The 26,495-nt window shown below is 47.3% G+C and overlaps 1 protein-coding gene across 11 annotated transcripts in view; it reads left to right on the top strand.

The window, feature by feature from the left end:
• Window positions 1-24,868, top strand: part of MGLL (monoglyceride lipase) — a 108,804-nt gene extending 83,936 nt beyond the window's left edge. For 10 of the 11 annotated variants that reach the window (XM_041118672.1, XM_041118671.1, XM_030043734.2 and 7 more), the window contains 5 exons: window positions 6,203-6,339; window positions 7,865-7,975; window positions 13,863-13,952; window positions 19,839-20,054; window positions 21,026-24,868. In XM_041118672.1, the coding sequence (XP_040974606.1) occupies window positions 6,203-6,339; window positions 7,865-7,975; window positions 13,863-13,952; window positions 19,839-20,054; window positions 21,026-21,151 (680 nt within the window). In that variant the 3' untranslated portion in view covers window positions 21,152-24,868. The remainder of the gene's footprint in view (window positions 1-6,202; window positions 6,340-7,864; window positions 7,976-13,862; window positions 13,953-19,838; window positions 20,055-21,025) is intronic. The other variant, XM_041118674.1, reaches the window with a different exon arrangement.
• Window positions 24,869-26,495: the final 1,627 nt, after the last annotated feature.

Below are 26,495 nucleotides of genomic sequence, written 5' to 3' on the forward strand. Positions count from 1 at the left end.
GTGCTGTACAAGTGCAAAAAAAAAGCAGTTCTTGCTCGGATGAGTTTCAATAGGTCTCATAAATAGAGGCATCAGCCAAAATGCCTTCTGACACCACTTAATTAACTGCTGCACTGACTTCCAAAACTGAAACACTCCTGAAAACTGTATCTATCTGCTTCATCTTGTGCTTTAGTTTTACCTCCAAGTCTGAATGTATTTCATATAAGGCAGAGAGGAAAACAGAGATGGATAAGGGTTGATGTATCCCAGTCTATGGGGTTTAGATATTAAAATGAGCTGGTGAAGTGGTCCCTTCCCATAGCAGTGAGATCACAGGGTGGGTTGTGGACCACCACAGCGAGGTCCCCACCTGAGCAAGCTGCCACAAGCTCAGGAAGATCGCGGGAGAGGGATTAGGTTGGCACATTTGCACTTTGCGCACCAGAAAAGCCATCCAAATTTCTGTCACTGACATCTCCTTCCCCGGGCTCAAGACCTGGCATTGCTCTTCCATGTGGGCCACCTGCAGAATGAAAGCATCTATGAGATCTTTTAATTATGGGTTTTTTTACCAAGCCCAGACAGTTTAGCAGCAGGGAGGACATCCTATTTTCATGTCTCTCTCCAGCAGCATCACCTGCTGGGTGTGGTGAGAGCAAAAAAGGGTGAAATAGGCTCACCTTCCCATGGGCTGCAGTGTCCAATACCAATGAGGAGCCCATCCCATCTCCAATTTGGGGCAGAAAACAGAGGCAGAGGCCTTCAGGAATAAAACAAATCTTTCAGAAAGCTAATAGACACATAATACTAACGTAAATACCTCCTATTGCCTAAGAGGCATTTAGGCATTTGCTTCAAATGGACTTGTCAGACTTTGATAAGCTTATTGATGAAGGAGGCAGTGAAAGAAAAGGGTCTTCAGCCTGAGCTTGGCTGTGGGCTCTAACAAAAATCCTTTCCTTCGCACACCGCTGTCTGTGCTGTAATGTGCTGCTTGCTGCCTGCTGCTACTGCAGAGCCAGCGCTGAAGCAGTAAAATCACCTTTTCTGGCTTCCAACAGCTCCTTTGGGAATTGAATCGCACCCATGCTCCAGCTTATTAAATCAGACGCTATGGCACCGAGCCTTGCTGATGGCCCCCTCTGACATAATTAAGAAGTGTCCTTTCAGTGTGTGATGCTGCGGTACAGGAGTGGCTCCTCGGATGTGGCGGGTGAATCATTGACTTCACAGTGGTGGTAGTTCTCACCTTTAACTACTTCTGAAAACTCCTGGCTCTCCTGTGTTAGTGCCATTGCAATTCGAAAGTTACTTATGCTGAGGGAGTAGTAAGCCTGGAGTGCCTGATCTCCTAACTCTCCCTGTTCCTGGTTCTCCCTCTTCAAAATCTTGGAGTTACATACCTAGAGAGGAAAACAAACACACAGTGTGATGGATCCCAAGGCAGGAGTCAAGCCCTGCATTCCTCCGGATTGTTTCTACCATCAGGTGGTTAGGGAGAGCATTTCACCCCACGGATGCCTGTGATGGTGTCCTCACTACAACAAAAATGGATCCAAACCATCCCCTTTCCCCCAAAGTTGGAAACATCAAAATATGTGAAAAGTCAAGATCCAGATTCTGCCTGGAGAATTACTGCTCCCCAGGCAGATTTCTCATGTCCTCTCTCTCTGTTTTATGGCTTTTCCATAATAAATAGGGAGCAAAGGCTGAAAAAACAACATAGCCCATAATTTCTGCTCTCCCATGACTGTAAGCTTTAAGGAACAGCACTGAAATCGGTTAATTTACAGCAGCATAGCTGAAGTCAACATTTGACCCTGCATTTCCCCTGTCACCTCATCTTCTGCAGCAAAACGCTCCCGCTGAAGCTCTGAGGAGTGAGTCAGTCCACACCTGAGCATGCAGGGTCGGGCTCTGCCTTTGCCAGGAGGGTTTGGCACTAGTAAAGAGAAAGAAATATGTACAGTGTGTGGCCTATATAAAAGTTGGCGTTTAGAACAAAAATTGTGCAAATATCTGAGGGGGGACAAGGTGTGCTGCTGTGGTCATCCATCCCCGCAGTGCCAGAGGGCTGGGTGCTAATGCACCTGAGGTTGTGCAGAGACAGGCACTGCCAGGCTCTCCTCTTTGCCTAATGCTCTGTTGGTCTTATTTAGTGTATTTAAGGATGGATTTCTTCAGCTATGATGTGGCCCCACAGCCCCAGCAAAAAAGCATTGTGCCGGTGGAGACCCAGCACAGCTCCCCTCGTCTGAATGAATCTGCCCAGCAAGCCCAGAGCTGGGGTGCTTGTTTCTTCAGGCAGTTCCCATTTGGTCTTTACTGAAGGGAAGGGAGTGTCGAGTTGCACTGTGCTTTTTATTTACATTTTTTCCAGCATATCTCCAATCTGACCAGGATGTAACAATTTTTGAGGCATGTGAGCCAATGTCAGCTGAAGAGTCTGACTGCTTTGGAGTCATTTTCAAAAGCAGACCCCACAGCACAAGAGAATATGGGATCTGATGAATGGAGGGATGTGATGAATGGAGGGACTTGTAGAAGTATGCATTTGCAGGGCCACAGGATCCATTATGCAGGTAGAGTGATACCTACATGGTGATAACGCACTCCCTAGAGACCTCACACCCTCAAATACTTCATCGCTGAACCCTCAGCTTTGTCTTCCTGCACAGCCAGTCAGTATTCTTTCATCCAGAGAGGTGTGTAGCTTTGGAGGATCTATAATCATAGGTGAAATCATGCTCTGAAGTCATGCTTTCCAACAGGGTTGACTGATCATGAGTTCCTGTTCTTGTCTCTACAGTGGCAGAGCTGCAGTCTGAGCAAGCTCATGCAGAAGATACAGAGGGCAGAACTTAATAGCTATTATATATTGGGCCAGATCATTGCAGCCTCTATTTAGACTTTTTTTGAGCAACGTGTTATTTTGCAGTGGTGTGTTTGGTTGGACATGGAGGCTTAGACCTCCTAATTCTAGATTTGCAATTTGAAAAGATGTGGTTTGGATTCTCATTTTTAAAGGCTTGCATCTAGGAAAGGGTGCCCGCAATTATCTCAGTACACACAACCTGAAATGGTCGATCACTGAGCCGCTGCATGTACATGATGCTAGCAGTGACCCACGCAAGCTGGATGTGAAGCCAGATAGATATGAAACCTATTTGACAGTTTTTGAAAACCGAGTGTGTCATGCGGATGTGAACTGGCAATCATCACAGCTCTTTACAGATGAGCATCTCATGGTTATAACCTCACATTGCCCTGTTGACACCAGGGGCCCCAGGGAGCGTGTTGTGATGGGGAACTCGTGGAGCTATGATTCTCGTGACACTTCTCTGTTGTCTCCTTTGGGTGTTGTGTCACTTGGGTGTGGAGCAGCCTCTGATTAGTTCCAGTTTCTGGGTGCAGGCAGTTCCCCTCCTCTTGCACCCACTGTCTTGCCACTGGCACTGTGCAAGCACTACCTCAGATTCATTCCAAGCAAAACCCAAAGCAAATAGCTTTACATCAAGGATGAACTTGACCTTTCATTCTTAATGGCTCTAAAGGCAAAAGATCAGAGAAAAACATGTCAATGTTCTTGACTGTGTTGATGTTTGGTTGTGCACGTCTTTCTCTTTTAATAGAAGAGGTCTTAGTTCCTCACCTTGAAGCTTTCTCAGCTGGGAGATTCAAACTTGCAATAAACTCATTCTCTGGTGGAGTAAATTTGGTTTCTTGAAGGGGAAGAGAGAAAAATAGTAAAATAAAAGAACACAACTTAGCAACACCATCCCGCTAACCTTGTGCAAGGGGCAGGGATAGTATCAAAGCAAAGACTTGCATGGCATTCCTTTACCATACATGCAGACAAACTGCTCCTCAAGCATTGCTCTGTGCCATCTAAGTGGGGAACAGTAGTTTAGTAGTTAAAGGCAGGGTCAAAAGGTGGGTTCATTAAGTTATTAGTAAAAAACCCCAACCCTGCAGAAATCCAATGAGATGCTTGTCACAGCTATTGCACAGGTATTTCTTGGCTACCACAATCATAACTGACTGTTATGAGCAGTATCATTGGTATGTGGTAGGACCAGGGGATTTTCTCCACACTGAGGACCAAGGAGGGTTTCCAGACCTGCCTCTGTCTCCTCCAAAAATAGAGCAAAGCCTCACAGCTCCACAACAGGGAGTCATGGCCCATATATAGACCTGGGCCACAGGGGTTTGCTATTTCAGCTTGCTCAGCTGTCTTACATGGACACTGTAGAGAAAGAGATACTAGAAGCAAGCGCAAGCAGCACCGGAGAAAGAACAAGTAGAAGTGCAGAGCTCTGCTAAGAGAAAATGTTCCTCTCTCTGGACTATTCAACTCATATTAACCTGCTAAATTTGAAGTTTAAATAATAGGCAGATAATGCATTTGAGGTCCACAAAGTGAGTGGACTGGACATGTATAAAAGTCAGGAAAAGCTTGCTTTCCATCTGTAATAAAAATCAGTTTAAAGTTTACAGATCCAGTAACCACACACATGGCTTCACTTCTGTAGATTATTGCAGCTTGTATTTTAATTGGCTCTTCGATTTGTTTCTGGTCACTGATCCACAGAAGATGCTTGCTATATCATATTTTGGCAGGAATTGGAGTGTGTGCATGGAAAGCAGAACCGGTAATATGATATTTATAATTGACCAGCATGACATCTATGGGTTTATCTGGCAGACAGCATGGCTGATTGCAGTGTTCACTGCCAAGAGACCTAGCTCTGGAGGGCACGTGGCAGAACAAAAGAAGAACAAGTTTGGGGTTCAGTTTTTCTTAGATGGAGTATGTTTAGTCCAGCTTTTATTAGAAGTTCTGCCTAATTTGCAAGCTGATTTTTTTGGATGGCTTACAAGAAAATTAAGTTTAGACGTACTGATTTCTTCTGGTATGACTATTGCTAGCAGATCTAACTGAAAACCCTTTACCTTTTCGGCTAGGTAGGCAATGCTTTTCTTTGCTGATTACTAGAGGGGGTACCATCCAGCCTGTAAACAATTATCAGGCACTTCACATCCTTTGATAAGTTATTGCCCCTTTGTGCCTTTAAGTACGCCTAAGTGCCCACTGGGAAAGGCCTAGGCAGACACACAGCAAGAGGGAGATGTTGTTTGAGACTCCCTATACCCTATCCCATATGGATGGGATGTGTTTTCCCCTTCACAGTTTTCCTTAACGACCTGCGCGGAACAGAAACAAACAAGGAGACTGTTTTTAAGGAAGAATCCTATTTGTGATAGATAGCAACATGTATGTGTGGAGATAATAACATGTATGTGTGGTCAGATAGGCATGCAAACTGCTTCCCCAGGCTTTGCAAGCTCCAAATTGCCTGGACTGTGTTTGTGGCGGTGCTGGCTCCACCTCTGCCAGGGATGCCGCTGTTCCCATAGCAACTCACCATCTCCCATTTTAGTCTTTCCCTTCCCTTTGATCAGACAAGATAATTCTCAGATAGAGAATGAGCTAACTGCGTCCAGTTGCAGTACAGTTTGCATTAACACTTGTTTAGGAGGAGCATGCTACTTGATACTTTCCCATTGCGGGCTGTTGCAACCACTGTCACTTGGTCTCCTCTGCGGAGAGCGCTTCACCTCGTAGCAGGGAAGGTTTCCAGCCCACCTAGTGCTCCAGGGTATCGGTGAGAAAAGGCAGGACTCTGCAAAGCTCACGCACATGGAAGAGGCCTTGTCCATGGCCCATTAAGTTTATAGCAACCTTATGTAGTCTTCAGAATTTTTCTGTTTCTTGCCAAGATTCTACACAGCAGTTATTGCTGTACAGTGAGCCATCGGACCCCAGCGGCTATGATCCCTGGGGCAAAACCCCATTTCCCAGGATGCAGTGACCCACCATCTCTACAGCAAAGCAAGACACAGCCCCTCTGCTCTCCTCACCCTGATGTTGAAGGCTGCAAGAGATTAGATAGTTACTCTTAGTTTTGAAGAGCAGGTAGAAACACAGGGGAATAGAAGATTTTTTTAAAAATCAGATCATGGACAGTCTGGCACTTTTTAAACAGCTCTGTACAACTTGCTTTGTATTTCTGCAGCACTCTTTCTGTTGAGAGATGACTGCAGGAGAAGGTCAAGTTAGGACAGTAACAGTCCAACAGGAATGTTTCTGCCAAAGCCTTTCTCGATTGCAAGCACTGCTGCAAATGACTTAGATGCATGCTCTCCTTTTCCCCTACAGTTGGCCATGGGCAGAGCGAGGGTGATCGTATGGTTGTCTCAGATTTCCACGTCTTCATCAGGGACAGCTTGCAGCACATTGATCTCATGAAGAAAGAACACCCCGAGCTGCCTATTCTCATTCTGGGGCACTCCATGGTAAGCACCATCCCCTACTCCTCCCGGCAGCACCCAGGACACGTGCCATAGCACGGTGGTACTCTTGTGGATTGCAGGAAATAACTAAGCCCACGGCAGGAAAAACAAAACTACAAGCAACCTTCCTTTCCGCTTCATTCACTGACTGATTTGCCAGCATGCTTTACCCCATGAGATCCGTCTTGAGTATAGTCAGTCCTTAACTTTTCTACCCGGATCATGGCCCTAATTAGTGCCATTTGAAACAATGGGCTTGTTTTTTAACGGGAGCCTTCATTCACACCAGGAACAGGGTGAGTCCCACCACCTCCCTGCCGCATTGGGCTTCTCCTTTCATTTTAACCAGCAACCAGGAGGTGAAGCCCTCCAAAGCTTTTTGAGCGGCTAGGGGATGAAGCACTAAAATACCCTGTAGCCTCATTCTGTTAAACAACCTAACAGGAAAATGTACCAGGGATTAGAGCTGCAAAAACAAAGGCACTGATTTGGTGAACAGATCTGAAGTCTGATTCTGACAGCACGGGCCAAATCCCTTTATTCAAGCTAGCAATATTCCCACTGATGTCATTGATCTGCTCTCCCTGCCTTCCCAGAGGAGAGGAAAATGAATAAGTACTTTGGGATTCAGCCCATGCACCGATAAACAAGTGTTCTTGCATAAGAAGGCATGGCATGCTCTGAAGTGCTTGCTGCGCTCCAAAGCCGCTGTAACAAGGAGCTAATTTCCCAGTGAGGTCTTTGAGATGCTTCTCGCTGCTACTCCATTTAACAAGCCCCTGGTTCTCCGGCGGCAGCGTGGAAGCTCACCAAGTATTTCCCTTGGCAACTAATCCTCTGCAAACTTTCCCGAGCAAGCCAGCCAGATCCCTTCGGTCCCCCACCCCTCACGCCATCACCCCCGTCCTCACGCAGGAGGGCTCAGCCTGGCTGGCATTCCGCTCTAAACCACGGGCTGGGTGTCCACTGTCAGGCCCTGGGCACAGCACTGCAGGGCTGGAGGGGCTGGGGACTCGGAAGAGGAGGCTGTTTAACTTCCAGTAATTAGTGAAGTTCTTCGCATGCTGGACGGTAGCACTGCTGTTGCCCAGGTTACCAGTGCCACAAGCACGGAGCCAGCCCGGCTTCATGGTGTCTTCCCCATGCGGCACCAGTCTGTCATGCTGATAGAGCCTCAACTTATTTTCAAGTCCCACCTGAACTACCACTTCAGACATTTTCTTAGTCCTTTTAACTGAGGAGGACACAAGGCATCCTAGGGAGCTGACAGACATTGCGCAGAGAGTTGAGTTCAGTATGACGTGAGGGTTTATAGCATGAGAACAGAAACCGGGTCCCTTGTCCCCCACAAAAACCAGACAATTCTAGTGCCCCTACTCCTCCAGCCTTCCTTGCTGAGCACACTTCGCTCTTACTGGGGCAGAAATAATTTGCTTGTTTGGACTAAACCCCTCCCAGTAACAGGATTACTATACAAATGAGATACTGACACCTGTATTAAGCTGTGGGCTGTTATTTTGCATTGCAGGGGGGAGCCATCTCCATTCTGACAGCTAGTGAGAGACCCAGTGAGTTTTCAGGCATGCTGTTAATCTCTCCTTTAGTGGTAGCCAGCCCAGAAGTCGCCACTCCCATCAAGGTAAGAGCAAACCTGCGTTGCACCTAGTCACCTCGCTCTTCCGCTGAAGGAAATGCATTAAGACATCTAGCCTGAAAATGCAAAACCCCGCTGAGATCTGTGCCACCTGGATGCCAGTCAATACTTCTCTTCTAAGTGCCTCCCCCGCAGTCCCACTTACTTTTCAGAGAAGTGAATCCTGAACTTGTCCAGAAAAACTTACTTAAATGAGAGTCAAATAACAATGCTACCTCGGGAGGTGGTAGCAGAGTGCTTTCTTCACCACACCCTGTGGCAGCCCACACGATGCTGGCCTTTCCCTTCATCTCCTACGGTTTTCTTCCTGACTCAGAGAGTCTGGTATAGTTGCAACACAGGCTACTGGCTAAGTCAGGCCAGGGTTATTTTTGGCATTTGGGGGATGACCAATTTCTAAACCAAACTGGAGCTCTTGAGCCCCAGGAATCCTTCATGAGTCCCAAAGGAGGCTTCCAGCTAAAGCGTCACTGCCCCAGCAACTTCCCATTTGGCTTGGTACCATAGCTGGTGCTTGTCCAGACCATCTCCATCTCCTTTGGTTTGTGTTTAGGCTTTACCCCGCTCCCATTCACATCTCCCTTCCAGAGCTATTTCTGATCCAAATTTGCACTGCCCAGTTTGCCCTTCCCCAGGGAGGCTCTGCAAGGCAACTGACCCTCAGCTCTCCCCTCCTTTCCGGGTTTTTAAAAGAATAAACAACAATCCTAAAAGAAGCTGGAAGCAAAGGGAAGAACCAGCTAAGCCAGCAGGAAGGACAGACCATCTTATTCCCACAGGACTTAGTCCTTTATCCTTTCTCCCTAGACTCTTCTCCTAGGGCTAGCTTCTTGTTTTAATCTACTTGTAAGCTATTTCTCCTGCTTTTTTTTCTTCTGAGAGAAAGGAAACAGATTGCCTCAGCTTTCAGTATAATCCTGTCACACCTTCTGCTGTAGCCAAAGCCATCTACTGACCTCACAAATCATTACAAGCACCAAAGGGTGCTTTTTAATCACCTCACTCTTCCACTGAAGGAAATGCGTTAAGACCTCTAGCCTTAAAATGCAAAACCCTGCTGAGCTCTGCACCACCTGCATGCCAGTCAGTATTTTCCTTCTAAGCGCCCAGTCCCACCTACTTTTCAGAGGGGAAGTGAATCCTGAACTCGTCCAGTCCAGGAAAACTTACTTAAATAGGAGTCGAGCACCAAAGCGTGCTTTTAGGAGGCTGGTAGCTGATTCTTCACAGGTGAGGCTATACCTGACTCAGCATAAGGGTCCCGTGAGCACTGGTGCCCTGTTTTTTCTTAGTGTGGAAAGGGAAAAAGAATAAATATTAAGGAAAAAAAATAGGGTCTGAATCTGAGAGACACTGTTAGCCTTCTGTTTCTAGTCGAGACAAGGAAAATGTGGAAAGATACTCCTTCTTCTAGAGCTATACCTTTTGCTAGATACTGAACCCTTTCTGAAATAAGGACTCACCAGTTCTGTGGGAACTAGTGTTACTGTAGTCTTGTTTCTTGCAGATCTGTACCAGATTGTTGCTTTATTTCAGTGTAGAAAATCCTAATCTCTAACTGAAGTATTTTGGAGGTGTTTATATGGTCTCTTTCCTAGAGAGTCTCTCACATGCAGTAATACAAGTGCACAGTGAGTTTCTTTCTCTTTCAAATCTATTGTTGAATCTCAAAACTGATAAAAAATTAATTATTGCTGAAATATCTCTGCCCTGTCAAATTTAGTTGAAATCAGTCCTGGAGCTGAAAAGGTATTTGCAAGAGGAAGGAGTGAAAACAGGCAGAGTATTCCTGCATAAGCCACGTTTTCCCATAAAGCTGAGCTGAAAACACTTGTGTGCTTTTTTTTCCTCTGAGAGCCAAAAAACATTTCATTGGTGTTTGTGCCTCTGAGGCACAAAGGCTTTGGTTTTCCCTTGGAACTGGTACGACTTCTCGGCCCTGGGCCATTTCCCAAGGACCATTGCATTCATCCTTTTGCTGGGGAAGTTTCCAGCTGAGCAAGAATTTACCTTCGCCTAAACAAACGAGGGCTCAAGGCAACAATAACAGTGGGCCAGATCACACACTGGGTCCTTCAGTCTGTCTTAGAAATACCTTCCCTCGCTGCCGAACCAGCCCTGGCAGCAGCAGAAATGCAGCGTGTTTGCAGACTATGTGCAGGAAAATCAAATTCTGGTCTTTGCAGAAACACAATTTCATCAAGGCCCTATGAATCTTGTGTCCTGATAGAAGTATCCCGTTGCAAATCCAGCGGAGAGAGAGGGATCTTGCTGTCCTCACCCTTTTCTTCTCAACTAATCTGGACAAAATTCAGCTCTGAATCTTCAAAATTTCAAAGGGATGGGAGTCACACACGCTGGCAAAGAGCAGAGTAAGGGTAAAAGAGTATCTCCCACTACATTTCTGCTACTGAATGCTTTGAAATCAGGTGGGCAGGACAAACCCTTAGGAAATATTCCCTAGTGATTAATCCGGTACTAACGCTCAGCCTATTCCTTAAGGACTCAGTACACAATATCTCTCTCTCTACTTTTTGTGTTTTCCATTTCGCCATTTCCACTCTGCTGATCTATTGCTTTCCAACCCGCCTGGACATCATGTTGTTCGAGTACCTGAGGGTCTCCCAGTCATTCAGCCTGAATCTGCACCCAGTAACAGTGCAGAGGACTGTTTCTAAAGATATAGTCAAACTGGAAGAAAGTACTATATTAAAACCTCTTTCTTTGGCTTTGCTCTGGTCTGTCCAGTTTAGCAGAGATGGTAGTCATCAGGTTCAGACAAACATATATGAATTGGTTTGGTATCCAGATATGGAGACACTGTATCTACTATTTATCATATCATATCCCTGATATCGTATCTTCCCAATAACACTGTTCAGTTGCTCTCAGCCTGATCTCTGTAGCTCATCACAGTGTCTCTTCCAGAGACTTTTCAGCTTAGTCAAATGAGCCTGGCTAGCTTAACCAGTTCAAACATCACATTTTTGTAAATCCAGCTCATTTGTAGCTGAAATGAACTAAAGGGCATTCACACAAGCAGTTTCGCAAGCAGAGATCATGGGAGAGAGAAATAAGCACATCGAGGTGTGGAAGGAACAGGGATTGCTCCATTCAGAAGAAAAGTATGTACACTGCAAAGCATCCATATAGTTACATGCATATGCATGTGCAAAAAACATGAAATCAGCTTTAAGTTACACTTCCAGTCAAGAGGCAATGTTCATCTATTTCAATCTTATTCTGAGATCTTTTTCATAGACAGGGAAGGGCTGGATTTGAACCCTGTTAGTATTTTGCACACCTGCGGTGGCCTTGAGCAGCACTAATCACCACTGCTCTGGAGTGTCATCCTCAGCCCAACCAGCAATAGCCCCATCATTGCATTACCTGTTGTTGAGCATTTGGGAGCTAGTCTCTCAAGAACCGACACTGCCACTTTGAACCAACAGGGAGATAAACTCTTCATGTATCAAGTATAGCCAGCATTTCAACAACACGGCTTTTAATTAAAGTCTGGCACGTCACAAACTGTATCACAGTGCTTTTAAAATCAGCGAAGGCCCAGGGGAACCTCCTGAATTTTTTATTATAACATAAAACTTGATTTTTCTGGCCATGACTTTACCTCCAGGAATCATCAAAATTACATCCAAATTTTGAGGGTGTATTACATGTTGGAGGGAATGGAGCATTTCCCGCAGATCCAAAGACCCTTTGAAGGATGGTGGCAGAGTCCTTTCCCAATCAGTCCTATAGACCAAGGTTTGTTCTGTCTGTGCATAAATCAGAGTTTTTGTGCACACAGGGAGTATATATATGTGCGTGTAAGTACATCTGACACGTCTATGTACAGGGCCTGGTGCTTCTCTTGTACAGCTGAACACCAGAAATGACTTCACTGATATCATCAACCCAGGACGGTACATGCTGCTATACTTGTGGTCAGAAGCCAGCCCTATCTCTGTGGCAGTTTAGCAGTCAGCTTGTGACTCGGTTTGGCAAAACTCCAGATAGGCGCAAAAATTTCAAGAACGTTTCCAAAGCATGTCACGGAGGCAAGGTCATCAGTAGGCTGTGGGGTTGGGATAATAAGCATATATCATTCAAACAGAAACATGGCCATACCAAATCTGACAAAAGCCTGTCTACCCTGTCTCCAACAAGGAAGAGCCTGAGAAAGAGCATATATGTAGCTCTCCTTTCCTTGTCACACCTTCAGCACATTGTTAGGCTGGTGTATTGTTGCTCATATGAGAGGAAGATTCAAATTTATGCTCCTTCTGCAAAATCCCTATTGCAGATCCTTGAGAATATAAATATTCACACACGTAGCAAGCAGACACAGAGCAGAATCCCCATCAAACTCATGGCTTCTTCCGGAATTTGAGAGTACGTCAACTAACTTCCTTCTTCAGCCAAATTTAAAAGTAAGCAAAGCACCCATCTTCCAAAAAACATACCATCTTTTACTCTTTTATGTGTCATCTTGGACCTAAATATCTGTGGCCTTAATACCAACATATTGATCCTGTGGCCAATACTCGATAAACAGATGTTGAGAGAGCATCAGCTAACCTCTCATGCCAAGGTATTTCCTCTTGAATAAGAAATCATTAGGCATAAGAACTCACCCTAGCTCTTAACTCAGGCTCCAATTTTAGGGCAGCCTGAGGTTGTCATGATAATCTTTGGAGACAGGCACTTCCAGACCATTATTGGGATGTTAGAGGTATCCTGGGGGGGTGTTTCACTCCCCATACTCTAAAGAAAGCCTAGGACAATTATACTCCTTCTAAGTTAAATACCTTAGCTGGGTGTCTAAAGTTACTTGGCATATATCTGGGTCATCGTGAGTGGTTGGAGAGGAGCAACGAGTCCATAACCTTGCCTAGGATTCATGAAGGTGCATTCCTCAAATCATCACTGCCTGGAGTTAACACAAAACAAAGAAAACCCCATTCCTGCTTGTTTGCATCATAAGCTCATACTTGCATTGGTGTAGATATGTTATTTTACTAGTCTTAACTCCGGAGACCCCTGTAGAAATTAGTTTTGCTGACAATGTCATAGCCAGTGAGGGGCTCAATATACTGGTAGACAGTGACACTGGTTCCTAGTCATATCCATCCCAAGGTACACACATGTTCCCAAATCTGCTGTGAGTCTTTTCTGCTTTTTACTCCTGGATGACTTTGACTTCAACCTTGTGTTATTCCTCTAATATCATAATTACTCTGTCATGTATCATCTGTGATCTGAAATGTCAGGGAGTGCTTCAGAAGTGATTACATATCAGCAGAAAGAGAGACAGGAGACAACTGAGCAATGGATTTCCTTAGCCAATGCATGCACATTTTGCTGTTGTTTATTTACATGTTCCCTGGAGAATATGCTTATCAAACAGAGTGCAGCCTAGGCAACTACTGCAAATTGCACCGAACATCACTTATGCACTGCAGCCTGAAATCAGAGCTGTGGCAGCAAGGAAAGGGCAGTAAAACAACAAAACCCAGCCCTTCCAAGGGCTGGAAATGGCTTTTTCTTATTAAAGTGCTTAAGTGAGGCCTTTTTAGAGATTAACTTGACAATGAGAGAAAGACAAAGTACAATAAAGTTGTGATGTTGCATGTGGACGGACAGCTGATGGCATTTCAGACTAGCACACCCACTCCCTGATCCCAGGAGCAGTTTAAACACTTTCTCTTTAAGGGAAATATTTTAAATATCGGACAGATCTTTCTCCAGTGTCAGTTGACATTTCTCAGCTATTTAAGTTCCATGCTGATTCCCATCAGCTCAGGATTTGGCCCTCTATGTTATCTCTCTTGCTCTAACTAGCTCTTTAACTGCTTGCTTTCCTCTCCCACAGGTTTTTGCAGCGAAAGTGCTCAACTTTGTTCTCCCAAACCTGTCACTGGGATCGATAGATCCAAATGCAATTTCCCGGAACAAGAAGGAGGTGAGAACCTTAATGCTATTTAAAGTCACTGCATAGTCAGTATCTTGTCCCAGTCCTGCTGTTTCTCTTAAAAAAACCCCACAAACGTTTTGCTAAATCATGAGGGCCAGATCTATGCTGGTGTAAAAAAAAAGGTGAAACATCTCTGAAGTCAGTGGAACTGACTGCACATAGCAGAAAACTGTGGGAAATCAGCTGTTCTTCCCTTCAGTGTGCCTTGCACCCGCAGCCACTCTGGGTATAAGACGTAACCGAGGCCTGTGCTGCGGTTGTGGTGGAAAGCACATGGGAACCACGTCTGTCTCTGCCGCACCACCACTCATTACAGCGGCAAAACCCAACTCATACAGGTTGCAAACACGTTGCTGAAGTCCACTTTTCTAACCCTGCTCTTTGCAGTGAAACTATGCAAAACCCTACAGTCCTGGAGATTTGTTTTCCGGCTTACAAACCAGGATCACGTTGTGCCAAATGCATTCAAACAGAGGAAAAGAGCATGCTTGCCCCAAAGACCTTGCTACAAGATCTCCTGGATCACACGCTGGCTCTGCTACAGCCTTTCCAAACAAACGAAGTATTCTTGCTGCACCCAAGAACAATACTTAAACGAGCTGCAATTTAAGCAGCCATTGTAACAACCCAGTTCCAGCTCCACCACCACGCCTGTGCATGGAACTGTTCCAGGGTGAAGTTTTTGTAGTGTCATCATAGCCTGGGACTCTTCTCCCATTCATACCCACTCCTGGTAATAATGACTGCAGCCTATTCGTGCCATCACTGGCAAAACCAGATGTCGTTGCAATAACTGCTACAACAACACGTAACAAGGGTTTTTCCTTCTCGCTGTTGTGGGTGGAGTGAAAGGAGGGAGACACAAACTGTAAGTGAATGAAGGTGCTTTGGCTGGACCCGGAACGTGGTGCGTTTCAGAAATCAACTTGAATGATAGAAAATGGCACCCAAGGGTGTCCCAAAAGCAGGAGAGTTTCACTGGTGTAGTGGTCGGTTGTTCCTGTGCTCCCACGTCTGCTCGCATCTCACTGACGGGTGCTGTAATTTTTCCTGCTGTTCATACAGTGGTTCATATCTTAAGTAAAAGTCAATAAAACGCCTTCCTCTGGGGAAGCAGCTCGACTGGCATTAGAATTGAAGCTGAAAGAATCAGGAGCAAAGACGATGTCAGCGGCTGTGTGAGTGCAATGCATTCAGCCTTGGCATATCCCACCTCTTTGACTCACACATTCAGTAAACTGGAAAGCAAAGAGTCTCCCGGAATAGCCTCAAGGCTTTCAGGGTTGTTTCTTGGCTCTGCCAAAAGAGCTTTTTGGTCAAATGACTTTCAGTTCGCTTATCTGTGAACAGAGCATAACATTTCAGTGCGTTGAAAGCAGAAAGACTCAAGGAGCTGAGAAAAGGAAGACAGAATAGATCCTAGGAAACTGTCAGGACTAGCATGGAGCAAATTCATGTGCATCCACTGGTGCACCGTATGACATATTTTCTTAAGTACCATATGAGGCTGCACACAATATATACTTGGGAAGAAGGCTGATTCCAGTCAAGCTATAGAAACCTGTTCTTAATTACATTCAGCTGCCATAACTTGTTGCATGTAATTCAGAGGAAAGGTTTAAATTAGACAATCAATTCACTAAAATCACACAGAGGAAAGTTTTCACTTCTGCATTTGTATTTAGAGGATAAAAGCAATCAGTGCTCTGGAGGAGGAGTGGAATTTGAGAGTGTTACCCCTACCTGAAGAGTGAGTGTGGCCGGGACATGGGGGTCTTTGCCTGCTTCTGCACTGATTTGTTACGTGGCACTTGAACTCTGTGCTGCAGCTGGTCCTTAAGGGTAGCACTTTTAAATAAAGCTCCGACAGCTGGATCTTCTGCTGGAAGATGCTGGTGCTGCACTAAATATCTTTACAGGAGAAAAGTGATGGTGTTGGGACATCCTGAATAATAATGCATTTAGAAGAGTGTCACTGACCTCTCTTAATTTGGTGCACAATATTGGCTGGGCATTTCCATGTTGGGATGATGTTAGGAATCACCACAGCAACCACTGCTTCCTTTGAGCATTGTTTTTCCTCTGCCCTTTCCCTTTCCATGGAACAAGGGAAAGCATTTTGCAGTGGATAAAAATGTAGGTCTGCTTCATTAGAGTCTGCTTATAATGGAGTAGTCTTCAAAATGAGACAACAAACCCCTCCTTGCTGTGCTGCCTGCACACCTGCGAGTGAACACACAGCTGACACAGCAGCTGTGGATTGCAATGTAAAGCGCTTTCCTGACCATCTTCGAACACCAGGATTTGAGGCTCCAGGCACTTACTGAAGACAACACAGCATCTCAGTCCTCTGGCTGCCTCTAACACACACTCCACCTTCCTTTTGGACTCAAGACGCGCAGCTTCAAAGCACACAATGTGCTGGAAACATCCATTATTTATATGTTAAACACATTCTCCTGCCAGACCAACCTTCTATTCTCTAGAAATATTTTTGGGATATCATCCAAGGATTTCCTGATGAGTTTGTGTTCCCAGCAGGCTGTCCTCAGGGTGTGGGGACTGAAACACAGGATGGTATGGAGATGTTTGTTTGATCTGCTTGCTATATCAAATGCAAGAGACACAAAAGAGAGCAAGAAGCAACCTTAAAAACCCAGTCCTGTTATTCCAGGGAGGAATAACATCACAGGGGCGGGCACCCCCTTACCCCATTAATCTTTGTTAGCTGCCATTGATTTCAGTGCAATAGTCCCTCTGACTTTAGTCTCATTCCTGCAGAGTCCACACAGGATGAGGCTGCAATTACCTTATAATGAATTTATTGCTCTGCAAAATGCAAAAGGAAAATGCAGACCTCTAAGCAGGCAAATGTAATGCAGCAGAAGCCCTGATGGTTGCCTCTGTCTTAGAAACACATAAAGAGGAAAAAGAGCGGTTGTGATGGACTCTGCAGAGCCTTCGCTGGACCACGGCTGGAAGCAGTCGCAGGCTCTGCTGGGGTCACCCTCACTCGCTCGTCCCCGCTGTCTCAGAGCTCGGTGCACCAACGGGAGCTCTGGGCTTGCAGGGTTTGCAGTTATAGCTTGCAGAATATAAAGCCCATTCCCTATCTTTCCCTCTTTCCCCAGCAAGCTGCTGCTTTGCACTCACCCCATGCGCTGAACGTTAACTCTGACAAGGATTCCTGTTCATTGACTGGGAACGGGATCCTCCCCCTGCAGTCCTGATCGATCTGGGTTGGGACCGGGTTATTATTCCTGCCCCCCCCATCATCTACACAAAAATATTTGTTGGCTGCTCAGTAGCTAAAAAATCCTTGTTCTTTCAGAAAAGAACAAGAGAAAGAAAGAAACCCATTAGGTCATTCTCTTAGCATTTACGGGGCTAGGGAGGGGGCCAGCTCACATGAATTCATCAACATTGTTTTACTCCATGGGAAGGGAACTTCTGTCAATCCATTCACCCACCCCTCCTGATTCCCCCCCCCCGCAAAGTTCCTCATTTGTTGCCTTCAATTAAAAAAAAAACTCAAAAATAAAAAGAAACGCATCTCAAAGCTGTGCTGCTTTAGCGCAGCGCTGTGACATACATCCAGACAAGTAACTCCCAGATTAGGCTGAAGCCAGTTGCTAAGTAGCCAGTGCAACACGGTGGTTTTGCTCAAAATGCTGATGAAAAGTCAACATGTTTGGCTGAAAACATCAGGGTACACCCAGCTGTCAAAGAGAGAGCCAGCAACACCACACCGGGAGGTTGGTGTTTTGGAAGTCAAAGCTGAACTTTTTCCATGACCGCATTCACAAGAGGATGCTTCTTTCTAAACGCAGGCAGCTTCTTTCCCTTTTTGAAGCACTTTTCAGAGCAGGGAAGGTATGGCAGACAGACAGGCTGAGTGGTGTAAGGGATGGAGGACGCAGGTGGAGGTTTCTGCACCAAGCAGCTGGTTGGGCCCTGGGAGGGTCCATGCGGAGCCAAGAGAACCACGTGCCATTCAGCCTTCTGCTTCCCACCGCCTTTAGCAGGAGCAGACAACGCTCAGCACGTCTTAAGAGTGGATCCTTTTACCTTAACCGCAATCTCATCTTTGCAGTGGCCTCTTACAAACAGTGTTTTTCCAAACCCTCAGCGTGCATGGGCACTTGCTTCTTTGAAAGGGAGATATTGTGCGTAAGATCCTAATATCATGAGCTGTGATGAGAGACCTCTATCTTTGTCTCCCTGCCAAAAACTACCCCTCACTTCAGAGTAGCCATGATCTTGCACAGAGTCCAAAACACAGTGATGGCCTTAATCAAATACCAGAAACATCTGCTGCATCCAAGAGTCCCTAAATGAGTGCTACAACAACTTCAATTTCTTTGGTCCAACTCCAGCACAAATTAGAGTGGCTCTACAGGCTGTCACTCCCTTGACCATCCTCAGCACTGTGGGCTAGGACTGAAGGGTGCCAGCCACTAATAATCCCAAATTCTCACCCAGTCCTTCCCCTTGCTGCACTCAGGGATAGGAACCACGGGTTCAAGCAGGAGGTGGTGGGGACTGGAAGCAAGAAGGTGATGGGGAAAGACTTGTGAGCAGCAGCATGCCTCGCTGCCAGCTCCATTTCCAGTGCTTTGTGCTCCAACACATTTGAGATGACAAGGAGGGAAACTGGCTTTACGCCCGCTGGAAAATTAATGCCCCCAGCTGGGAAAGCCCCACCACGTAGCGTTCTTCTGCCACCCTGATAATCTCGTCTCACAGGGAGATGAATGCAGAATCCACCCCAAAGCCTTTCTGGCTTCTCGCTGGGGACCAGGCAGGCTACGCTGTCTTGCTACGGTGCATGTCTGTGCCTACTCCTGTGCATAGCTACGTGTCCCTTGGGGTGGCCTAGTGGGTCACCTCCCACCCGTGGTCCCCTCGGGGCAGGCACATACAGCAGCAAGAGGGCCTCAAGTTTCTGCAAAGCGAGGGAGAATTTGAACAGACCCCGCTGCCTGCGAGGAGAGGAGACTGGTTTTGGCTAACCTATAAATAACCATCATTTCTATAAACATCTGCCAGGTTGGGAGAAACTGGAGGCTGTGCCAGAGTCCAACCCATAATCAAAGCATTCTGGCAAATATTGAGATGGCAGTGGCTGTGTGGGCCGTCTCCGTGTACAGTATACAAATATTTACTGTAGATTTGCCTGCTGCGGTAACTACTCGTTCCTACCAACTTTCTGCACCAGCTCTTGTGCATTTTTATCTCCTCACAATCTGGCTGAGCAAGTTGTTGACTTTTTTTTTTTTTTGCTACCACCTAATACCATCATTTGCTGCCTCATCTGTGCACTTTGCACCCGGAGAGGACCCCTCAGCGTAAGAGTGCTTTGCAGTCAGATGTGTCGGTTGTCTGTAGGTGTAGGTCACAGTCTTCATCCCCAGAGGGAAGGTGAAAGAGAAGAACATCTGAGCCCTCAGCAGAGAGGATAAGGACCCAGAGAACATCAGCTTTCAAGTAACACAGTCTGGAGAACCCTTTGCAGAAGAGATGTCACATTTGAGTGACAGAAGGACACGGCAGAGGAGAAGAATGCAGGCAGGTGCCCACATGGGAACAGTCTTTGTCCAGCACTGGTTGTTTGCCTCCAGAAAGAGCTTTGGCTTGAATATTTTCTAGTGATGTAAGAGAGAAACATGCAGCAGGGAGCAAGCCAGGTTGTGTGAGCAGTTCTGGGTAGCCACAGTAAAGAAGTCAACCTTGACTCTGATGGCAGGATGTCCTGAAAGAGTAGGAAATGACCGTGCAAGCCAAGGGAAGAGACTACTCACCACCAGGCTGATCTGCTTTGTCTTTTCTGCATGAAATATTGCTAACCTTAAATAACCTCTTTCTCCCTGCCAGATGGAGTCTTACACATCTGATCCCTTGGTCTACCACGGTGGCATGAAGGTCTCCTTTGTCATCCAGCTGATGAATGCCATTGCCAGAATTGAGCGAGCTCTGCCCAAGCTGACTTTGCCCATCCTGGTGCTACACGGCTCTTCTGACAAGCTCTGCGATATCAAAGGGTCCTATTTACTGATGGACACAGTGCAGAGTCAGGACAAAACACTCAAGGTCATCTCACTTTCATGATTTTTAGGGTATTGGCCTGAGCATGAGTGACTGTGAGGGGTAGGGAGCCTGCTGAGCTCCGGAGAGCTGGAGGCAAAGCAGGGCTGATGCATTAGTAAGACCTAGCAGGTTACAGCCCCTTTCACCAGGAGGTAGCCCAAGTGCAGCCCTCCCTGGGCACGCTGTGGTGGCCTTTCACCAGCTACAGCTGAGCCGCAGGCAGGGGGTGCTGGGTGATCTCAAGACCCGACCCAGCGGTGGCTGTGTACCTAGAGGGTCTCTTGGGCACGAAGCAGCTTGGTGGAGAAGTAGAGCGAGGCTCATAAGCAAGTAAAATGCCGACCCCAAAAGCTCTTCTGAACAATGCCAACTGTGTGAGCACCAACCTTACCTCATGCCCCAGCGCGTAAAGGTACAGGGGGGCCTTTCCAAAGCGCCGCACACCAAAAGCCACTTCACATCTGCTCATTTCAAGAGAGCCACAGCTGATTAACCAATTGTTAGCACATGAATGAGCCTGAAAGAGAGACAGGGAGACCAAGGAAAAGCTTTTGTCATTGGAAAAATAACTGGATAGTCTGGGCATAAAAGGAGGAAAATTGCACAAGGCATGATGGGAACATCCCCCATTGTCCTTTAAACTCCAAGGGCATGATAAGTATTTCCTCCTTAGTGGGTTAAGAAGCAAGAAATGGATGGGGCTGGGACATGCATTATCTTCCTGAAGGGCAGCAGGGTGCTTGGGTAACACGCAGATGTCAAGCTGCAACGCCAATGCCTTCCTGCTCATGGAGGGCCAGCACCGCCAATGGCATCTCTTTGATTTCATAACCTGCCACATCTAGAAAAAAAACCTGACAAGGTGTGGGCAGGACGTGTTGGACCTGTGGCATTGACGAGAGGGGACTAAAGGCTGTTTTGTTCATGCGGATTTTTTTTTTCTGTGCTAATCTCCACTCTCTTCCTGGTTGCAGGTATATGAGGAAGCCTATCATGCCCTTCACAAAGAGCTGCCCGAGGTCTCTACCTCTGTCTTCACAGAAATACTAACATGGATTGGCCAGAAGGTCTCAGCAGCTGGGGAAACCAGCCATACTTAAGAGCAGTTGGTTTTGTAGCTCTTTCTGGGGTTTTCTGGGAACAGATGCTTTTCTTAATAGAAGTCTCTCTGAAAAAGATCTAATGTGGAGGGACTCTTGGGATATTTTATCATGCACAGCAGAAAGGAGGGTGGGGGGAGAGGGACAGGGTGGGGCATTATTTGCTGATGTAAATGGCCACTGCCCTAATCTGGAGAAGAATTGATAGCTGTGGGAGAAGCCGTCAAAGCTTTCCAGGTCGGGTGACTTTACTGAAATGCCCCTCACCCACCAAACTTCCCCCACCACTTCCCCTTCTCTGCTTTCACTGGGGTGACAGGGGTGTATTTATACTGCAATAATTTTTGGTATGTTAAAGAAGTCAGTATCTTCCACTTCATGGTTTTGATTCCAGGTGCATACAGTCCCTTCCCTGTCCCCACCATCTAGTACCTTAAAAGCCCTGGTCCTTGAGAGGAGAGCAGTAACGAAGGTGCTGGATAACGAGGAGAGGCTAAAGATGGAGCTGGCAGCTCCCTGAAGGTGAAAGGCTGGTTTTCAAGGTCAGACCTCTTTGGATACTGCCTTTATAAGCAGGCCAGGCCAGGGGAGAGCATAAAGACAGCCTCCCCCACTGCCCTGCATGTCTTCTGTGAGTTTGCACTCGGGGAAAGCGTGTTGAACAGCTCTTTAGTTTTCATCATCAGAGCAGGATCCCAGAGGGGAGAGCAGGAATGTGGAATCAAACCCACATAGCACATTCAAAAACCATGCTTTTCCCAATGCCAAACCTCATCTCATCTGCAAAATGAACTATTCTGTAAATATTCCTAGGGGCTGCTTTTTTTCCTTCCTTCCTTCCTTTTTTTCCCCCCCCTTTTTTTTTTCTTTTGGAATTAATCGCGCTACTGAAACTGAAAAAGCAAAGTCAGAAGTTATAAGAGAGTATAGTAATATAATATATGATGTATATAGAAGTGGCTGGGAGCTGGGGAAGAAATGGGAGGAGAGTCTAAAGAAGGAGTTAATTGTTCCTTCTCTTGGCAAAGAATAATGTTGTCCTACCGTGATCCAGTCCTCTCACCATAACTTTACAGTCATAATCTGTTGTTTTCCTTCATCAGTTGGAAAATGTCCTGAAAATAATGCTAGAGAGAAGCGCAGAGCATCTGGTGGGTGGGGATTAGCAGTGGGTGTCCTCATGGTCCACCGGTTTAGTAGGAGACCCACAGCATGAACAGAGATCCCGTCCAAGCTTGCCTCAACCTCTTCCTAATCAGCACAGCCACCTCTGGGGCAGATCACTGAGCAGAGGGGCTAAGCTCACCCCTTTAGGCAATGTGGGGAGCTGAAGGCAGAGTATGGGGTGCAATCATCCGTCCAACATCTACCTTGCTGCACTGAGGGCATCCACGGGCACTGGTGCACAAGCAGCCATGGAGGAGCTTGTGGACTGGTCCAGTGGTGCAGACAAGCCAAATCCTAGAGCTGTCTGGGTCTCTGGTAGCAGCAGGGTGAAAGGAAAGACTTTAGACCCAGTTGAGGAGCAGAGGCATTGTATCGATACAGCAAAAGCTGCCTAGTGATCACAGCGTGGCTGTGCGGGTCAGTTTGTCCAGGGCCCTAATTATGAATACACTTCTTGGCACTAGCCAAAGGGAGGGGCTTTAACTTGCACCTCTCCCTCCAATTTTGCAAGAAGAAAACACCTGCAAATGTTGCACTATGAAAGAGCGGGGTACCTGCCCCAGTGACAAACCGGCCCCCTTATTGCCCTCCCCGGCAGCAGTGGGAACCATCATTGTGCCTTCAGCTGCCGTCCCCAGGGCTGGATCCCACCGGCGACAGCCGCGGGGCGTCACCCACCTCTCCTCCCTCTGAAACCAGTCCCGGCGACATTCAGGAAAGGGACCTCTGTGCAATAACGGTCAGAATCAGGGCTCGGTCCCATTCGGTCCCAGCAGCGTGGGCGGATGAAAGCTGCGTGGATGCAGGTTATGCCCTTTTAATTGCCCTAAGGGGCCCAAGCCAGGAAAGCTCTTTTATGCAGGCTGATCCAGGCACTTTCACACTTGTATTTTCTTGCTTCTAAAGAGGAATGAGCTGTAGTTCTCCCAGCAACGCCAACTTTTGATTCAAATATTATACCAGTGCAGTCAGCTGTTCTCACCAACCCCTGCTAAACCTCTGGTGACACTTGCTGTGGGGAGGAGGCGATGCACAGGTCGCCTGCTCTGCATCTTCCGACAGCCTGGCTTGTTGCAACTTCTTTTCCCTGAGCATGATCCCTCCTTGCCAGATGCTGCTAGGGAAAGACAGCAAGAAACAGTACAGCGGTGATAAACCTCACCTGCTTCTTCAGCTGGAAGGGGAATCAGTAGGCGTGATCCAGTGGTGACAGACATTGCGGGGGTAGTAGCAAGATGATGACTTAAGGATGGGATTTTTGAAAGCACTTTTCCCGAGGAAGTCAGGAGGAGTAAATCAATGCCCACATTCTTTACATCGCTTCCCAAACTGACAAGCACTTTGCGGAGGGGGGGCAGGGAAGTGACCCTCCAGCGGGAAGGTCAGAGCCTGTCTGCTCCCTCCAACCTGGCTTCAGGCAGAGGAAAGTCCATGGTCAGTGCCTTTGCTAAAATGTGCCCTTTCACCCAAGAAACATCCGCAGCTCAGCAGAAATAAAAGGAAGCCAATTACCTTGATCTGGGGAAGACCTGTCCCTCTGTCTAGCTAAGCTCAGCAATGGCATGTGGCCTGGGGAGGCTGTGTTTGAAAATCAAGTTAACAAACAAGGAGTTGAAAGAACAACAGTAAAAAAAAAAAAAAAAGCCAAATAAGCCCCAAGCCCTGACACAGCAGGGGTTATTGCCACCCTCAACCAGTTTTCTGAAGAGTTATCTTCTGTGGAAATTAACACGGGGAAACCTACCCAAAAAAAGCCCGGAAGGCTGCCTGTCCCCGGCAGCGCGCACCTCCAGACAGGCTGCTGAGCGGAGCGGGAGCAGCCCATTTGCAGGTGGGGAAATGAGTGCAGAGGGAAGGAGCCAGGAGCAAATCAGCCCGGGTCAGTCGAGATGCTGATGTGCACCAGCTGCAGCTCAGCCTGCGCATTTCAGCTGTCACTGCTATTGCTGAGCCCTTACCCTGCCTGTAAGCTACTTTATATTGACACAGTTAGGTTTCACCATGCCCTGGAGGAATTCTTCCTTTGCTGACCAGATTAGTAATGAGCAGAGCTGCTGCCAAGGGAAATGTAATTAAACGCTATTTTCAAATGGCAGGTACCATTTGCAGGGAGCACAGCCAGCCTTATGAACGTTGCTGTGCGGAACAGCACCAGAGACTTGTCTGCCTTTGAGAATAGGTGGCACTCATGACTGAGCAATAGCAACGTGTAACTACTGTATATATCACCACCTGTAGCACTGAGAGACCGTTCCCCACTGCCTAACCCATCGCATTTTCTATTTAGCCTGTTCTTTTTATACCACTCACCTTAGCACACTGCCAGCACAAACCTATTCACATCACATTTACTTTTCCAAGTAATTTCTGAGCTTGTCTCTCTTGTTCCATTGTGTTCCAGTTCAATAAAATACATTTATATATATATACATATATAAAAACATATATACATACACATGTATTTTCAGTGGGAAAAACCATATACAAGTTTAGGATTCTTAAAGGAATACAATGTATATTGCAACTAATAATAAAGTTATGTTTTCTGAACAGAGTGTGTTTGAGGGCATCATTGGTGACTGCCATCCCTCCAGAGGTTGAGAAGAGAAAAGCAGACAGATATTAAATTGCTGTTCAGCTTGTGGAGGAGGGGGCTGCAGCCCCTGGGCACCGCCGAATTGCCAGCACCTGCTCCCCAGCCGCTGCAAACCAGAGGAGTGGGGCAGCCTAGTCTCACGGAGGCCTGAGGTTCGCCTTCTGCTTCAAGGTCAGCTTTTTGAAGAGCCCTGAAATCCACGGCCTCACACTACTATTTGCTATAGCCCAGAGGAGCACAATAAAAAATTAGCTTGGGGCACTGCAGGTGTAAGATATTTTTACATCTTACTTTGACCTCGCAGGGCTCTTTCCGTAATCCCAAGGAAAGCTAGCTCTACCCTCCCCAGAGTCAAAGCTTGCTTTTTTTTAATTGTAGCTGAGGTGCTAACTCAAAAAAAAGGGAAAAAAAAAAATCCCTGGCCCAAGCGCTTTCCCCACCCCAGACAAAACAGCAGTCCAGAGCTGGTGGAGGAGCCTGGAGTAACAGACAAGCTCAGCCTGCTTCGAGACCTGGTTCCCACACTTTTACAAGTTAAAATATTACGTTGGTCCTGAACCATACCCAATTCAAACAGGAAGCATCTGCGCCACGGCCAGGAGCAGCAGCCATTGAAATCCTACCTTTTGCCCCCAGCTGTGACTACAGAGAGGGCTGGGGAGGGAGCGGGGTTTGCTGCTCGCTCAGCTCCCAGGCAGTGCCCGGGTGCCGTAAGAGCCCCCGGCTCCTCCAAACCCAGGGCTGGTGCTGTCGGGGTGCCCCGTGCTGCAGAAACGTCCCTCCTGCCCAGAGAGCGGGGCTGGGGCTCAGCCCAGCCGCGGGGTCCCCTCCCGCCTCCCTCCCCGTGCAGACTTCAGGACAAGCCGCTGCGTTTGCGAGGGCTCCCCAGCCGCTCACTCGCGCCCCAAAACGGGTGACGACTGCTGTGGCGGGGGACAGGCGGGATGGCGTGCCCACGTCCCCGCGGCTGGAGTCGTCAGCAGCGCCAGACGCGACCTGCAGTCTCCGGCGACTCATTTCATCCTCCTCACGCCTCGAATCGCTAAATCAAGAGAATAATAATATTCTCTTTCTGCGGCCCTGCGCGAGCTGTACGTCTGATCACACCCCAGCTCGCCGGGTCAGAAGCTCTGGCCAAGGACTGTGATGCGTGTCGACATAGAGAGCGGAGCCGGGGCTTTTTGCCGAGCCGGTGGGCACACTGTGGTAGTAAGGAACATCATTAGTAACAAGATTTGCTTTAATACCGGCAAGTCCCTGGCTCTTTCCCCTAGTATTTTAGTGGCTCGTTAAGCTGCTCGCAGATTTGAGAGCCACCGGAGAGTGCCGGCCACGGTGCTGGGACAGGGACCGAGCCCAGGAGGGAGGTGACGGTCCTGCGCGAGGCCGGGAGCAGCACTGGCACGAAGGAGCCTTTTTGGCAGTGCGGTTTTCCTGCTGTCACCACCCGGCGCCTGGCGAGCTGTCACAGCCATAGGTGGCCTTTCTGTTTTTAGCATGTGCTTCTAGTCTGATCCCGCGAGTCTGCGGGAACCCTGAAGCTTTTTGCCTTTTTCTCTTCCCCCAGCCTGTGCTCGGTTC

This window comes from Aquila chrysaetos, chromosome 20 (genome assembly GCF_900496995.4).
Source record: "Aquila chrysaetos chrysaetos chromosome 20, bAquChr1.4, whole genome shotgun sequence".
NCBI lineage: Eukaryota > Metazoa > Chordata > Aves > Accipitriformes > Accipitridae > Aquila > Aquila chrysaetos.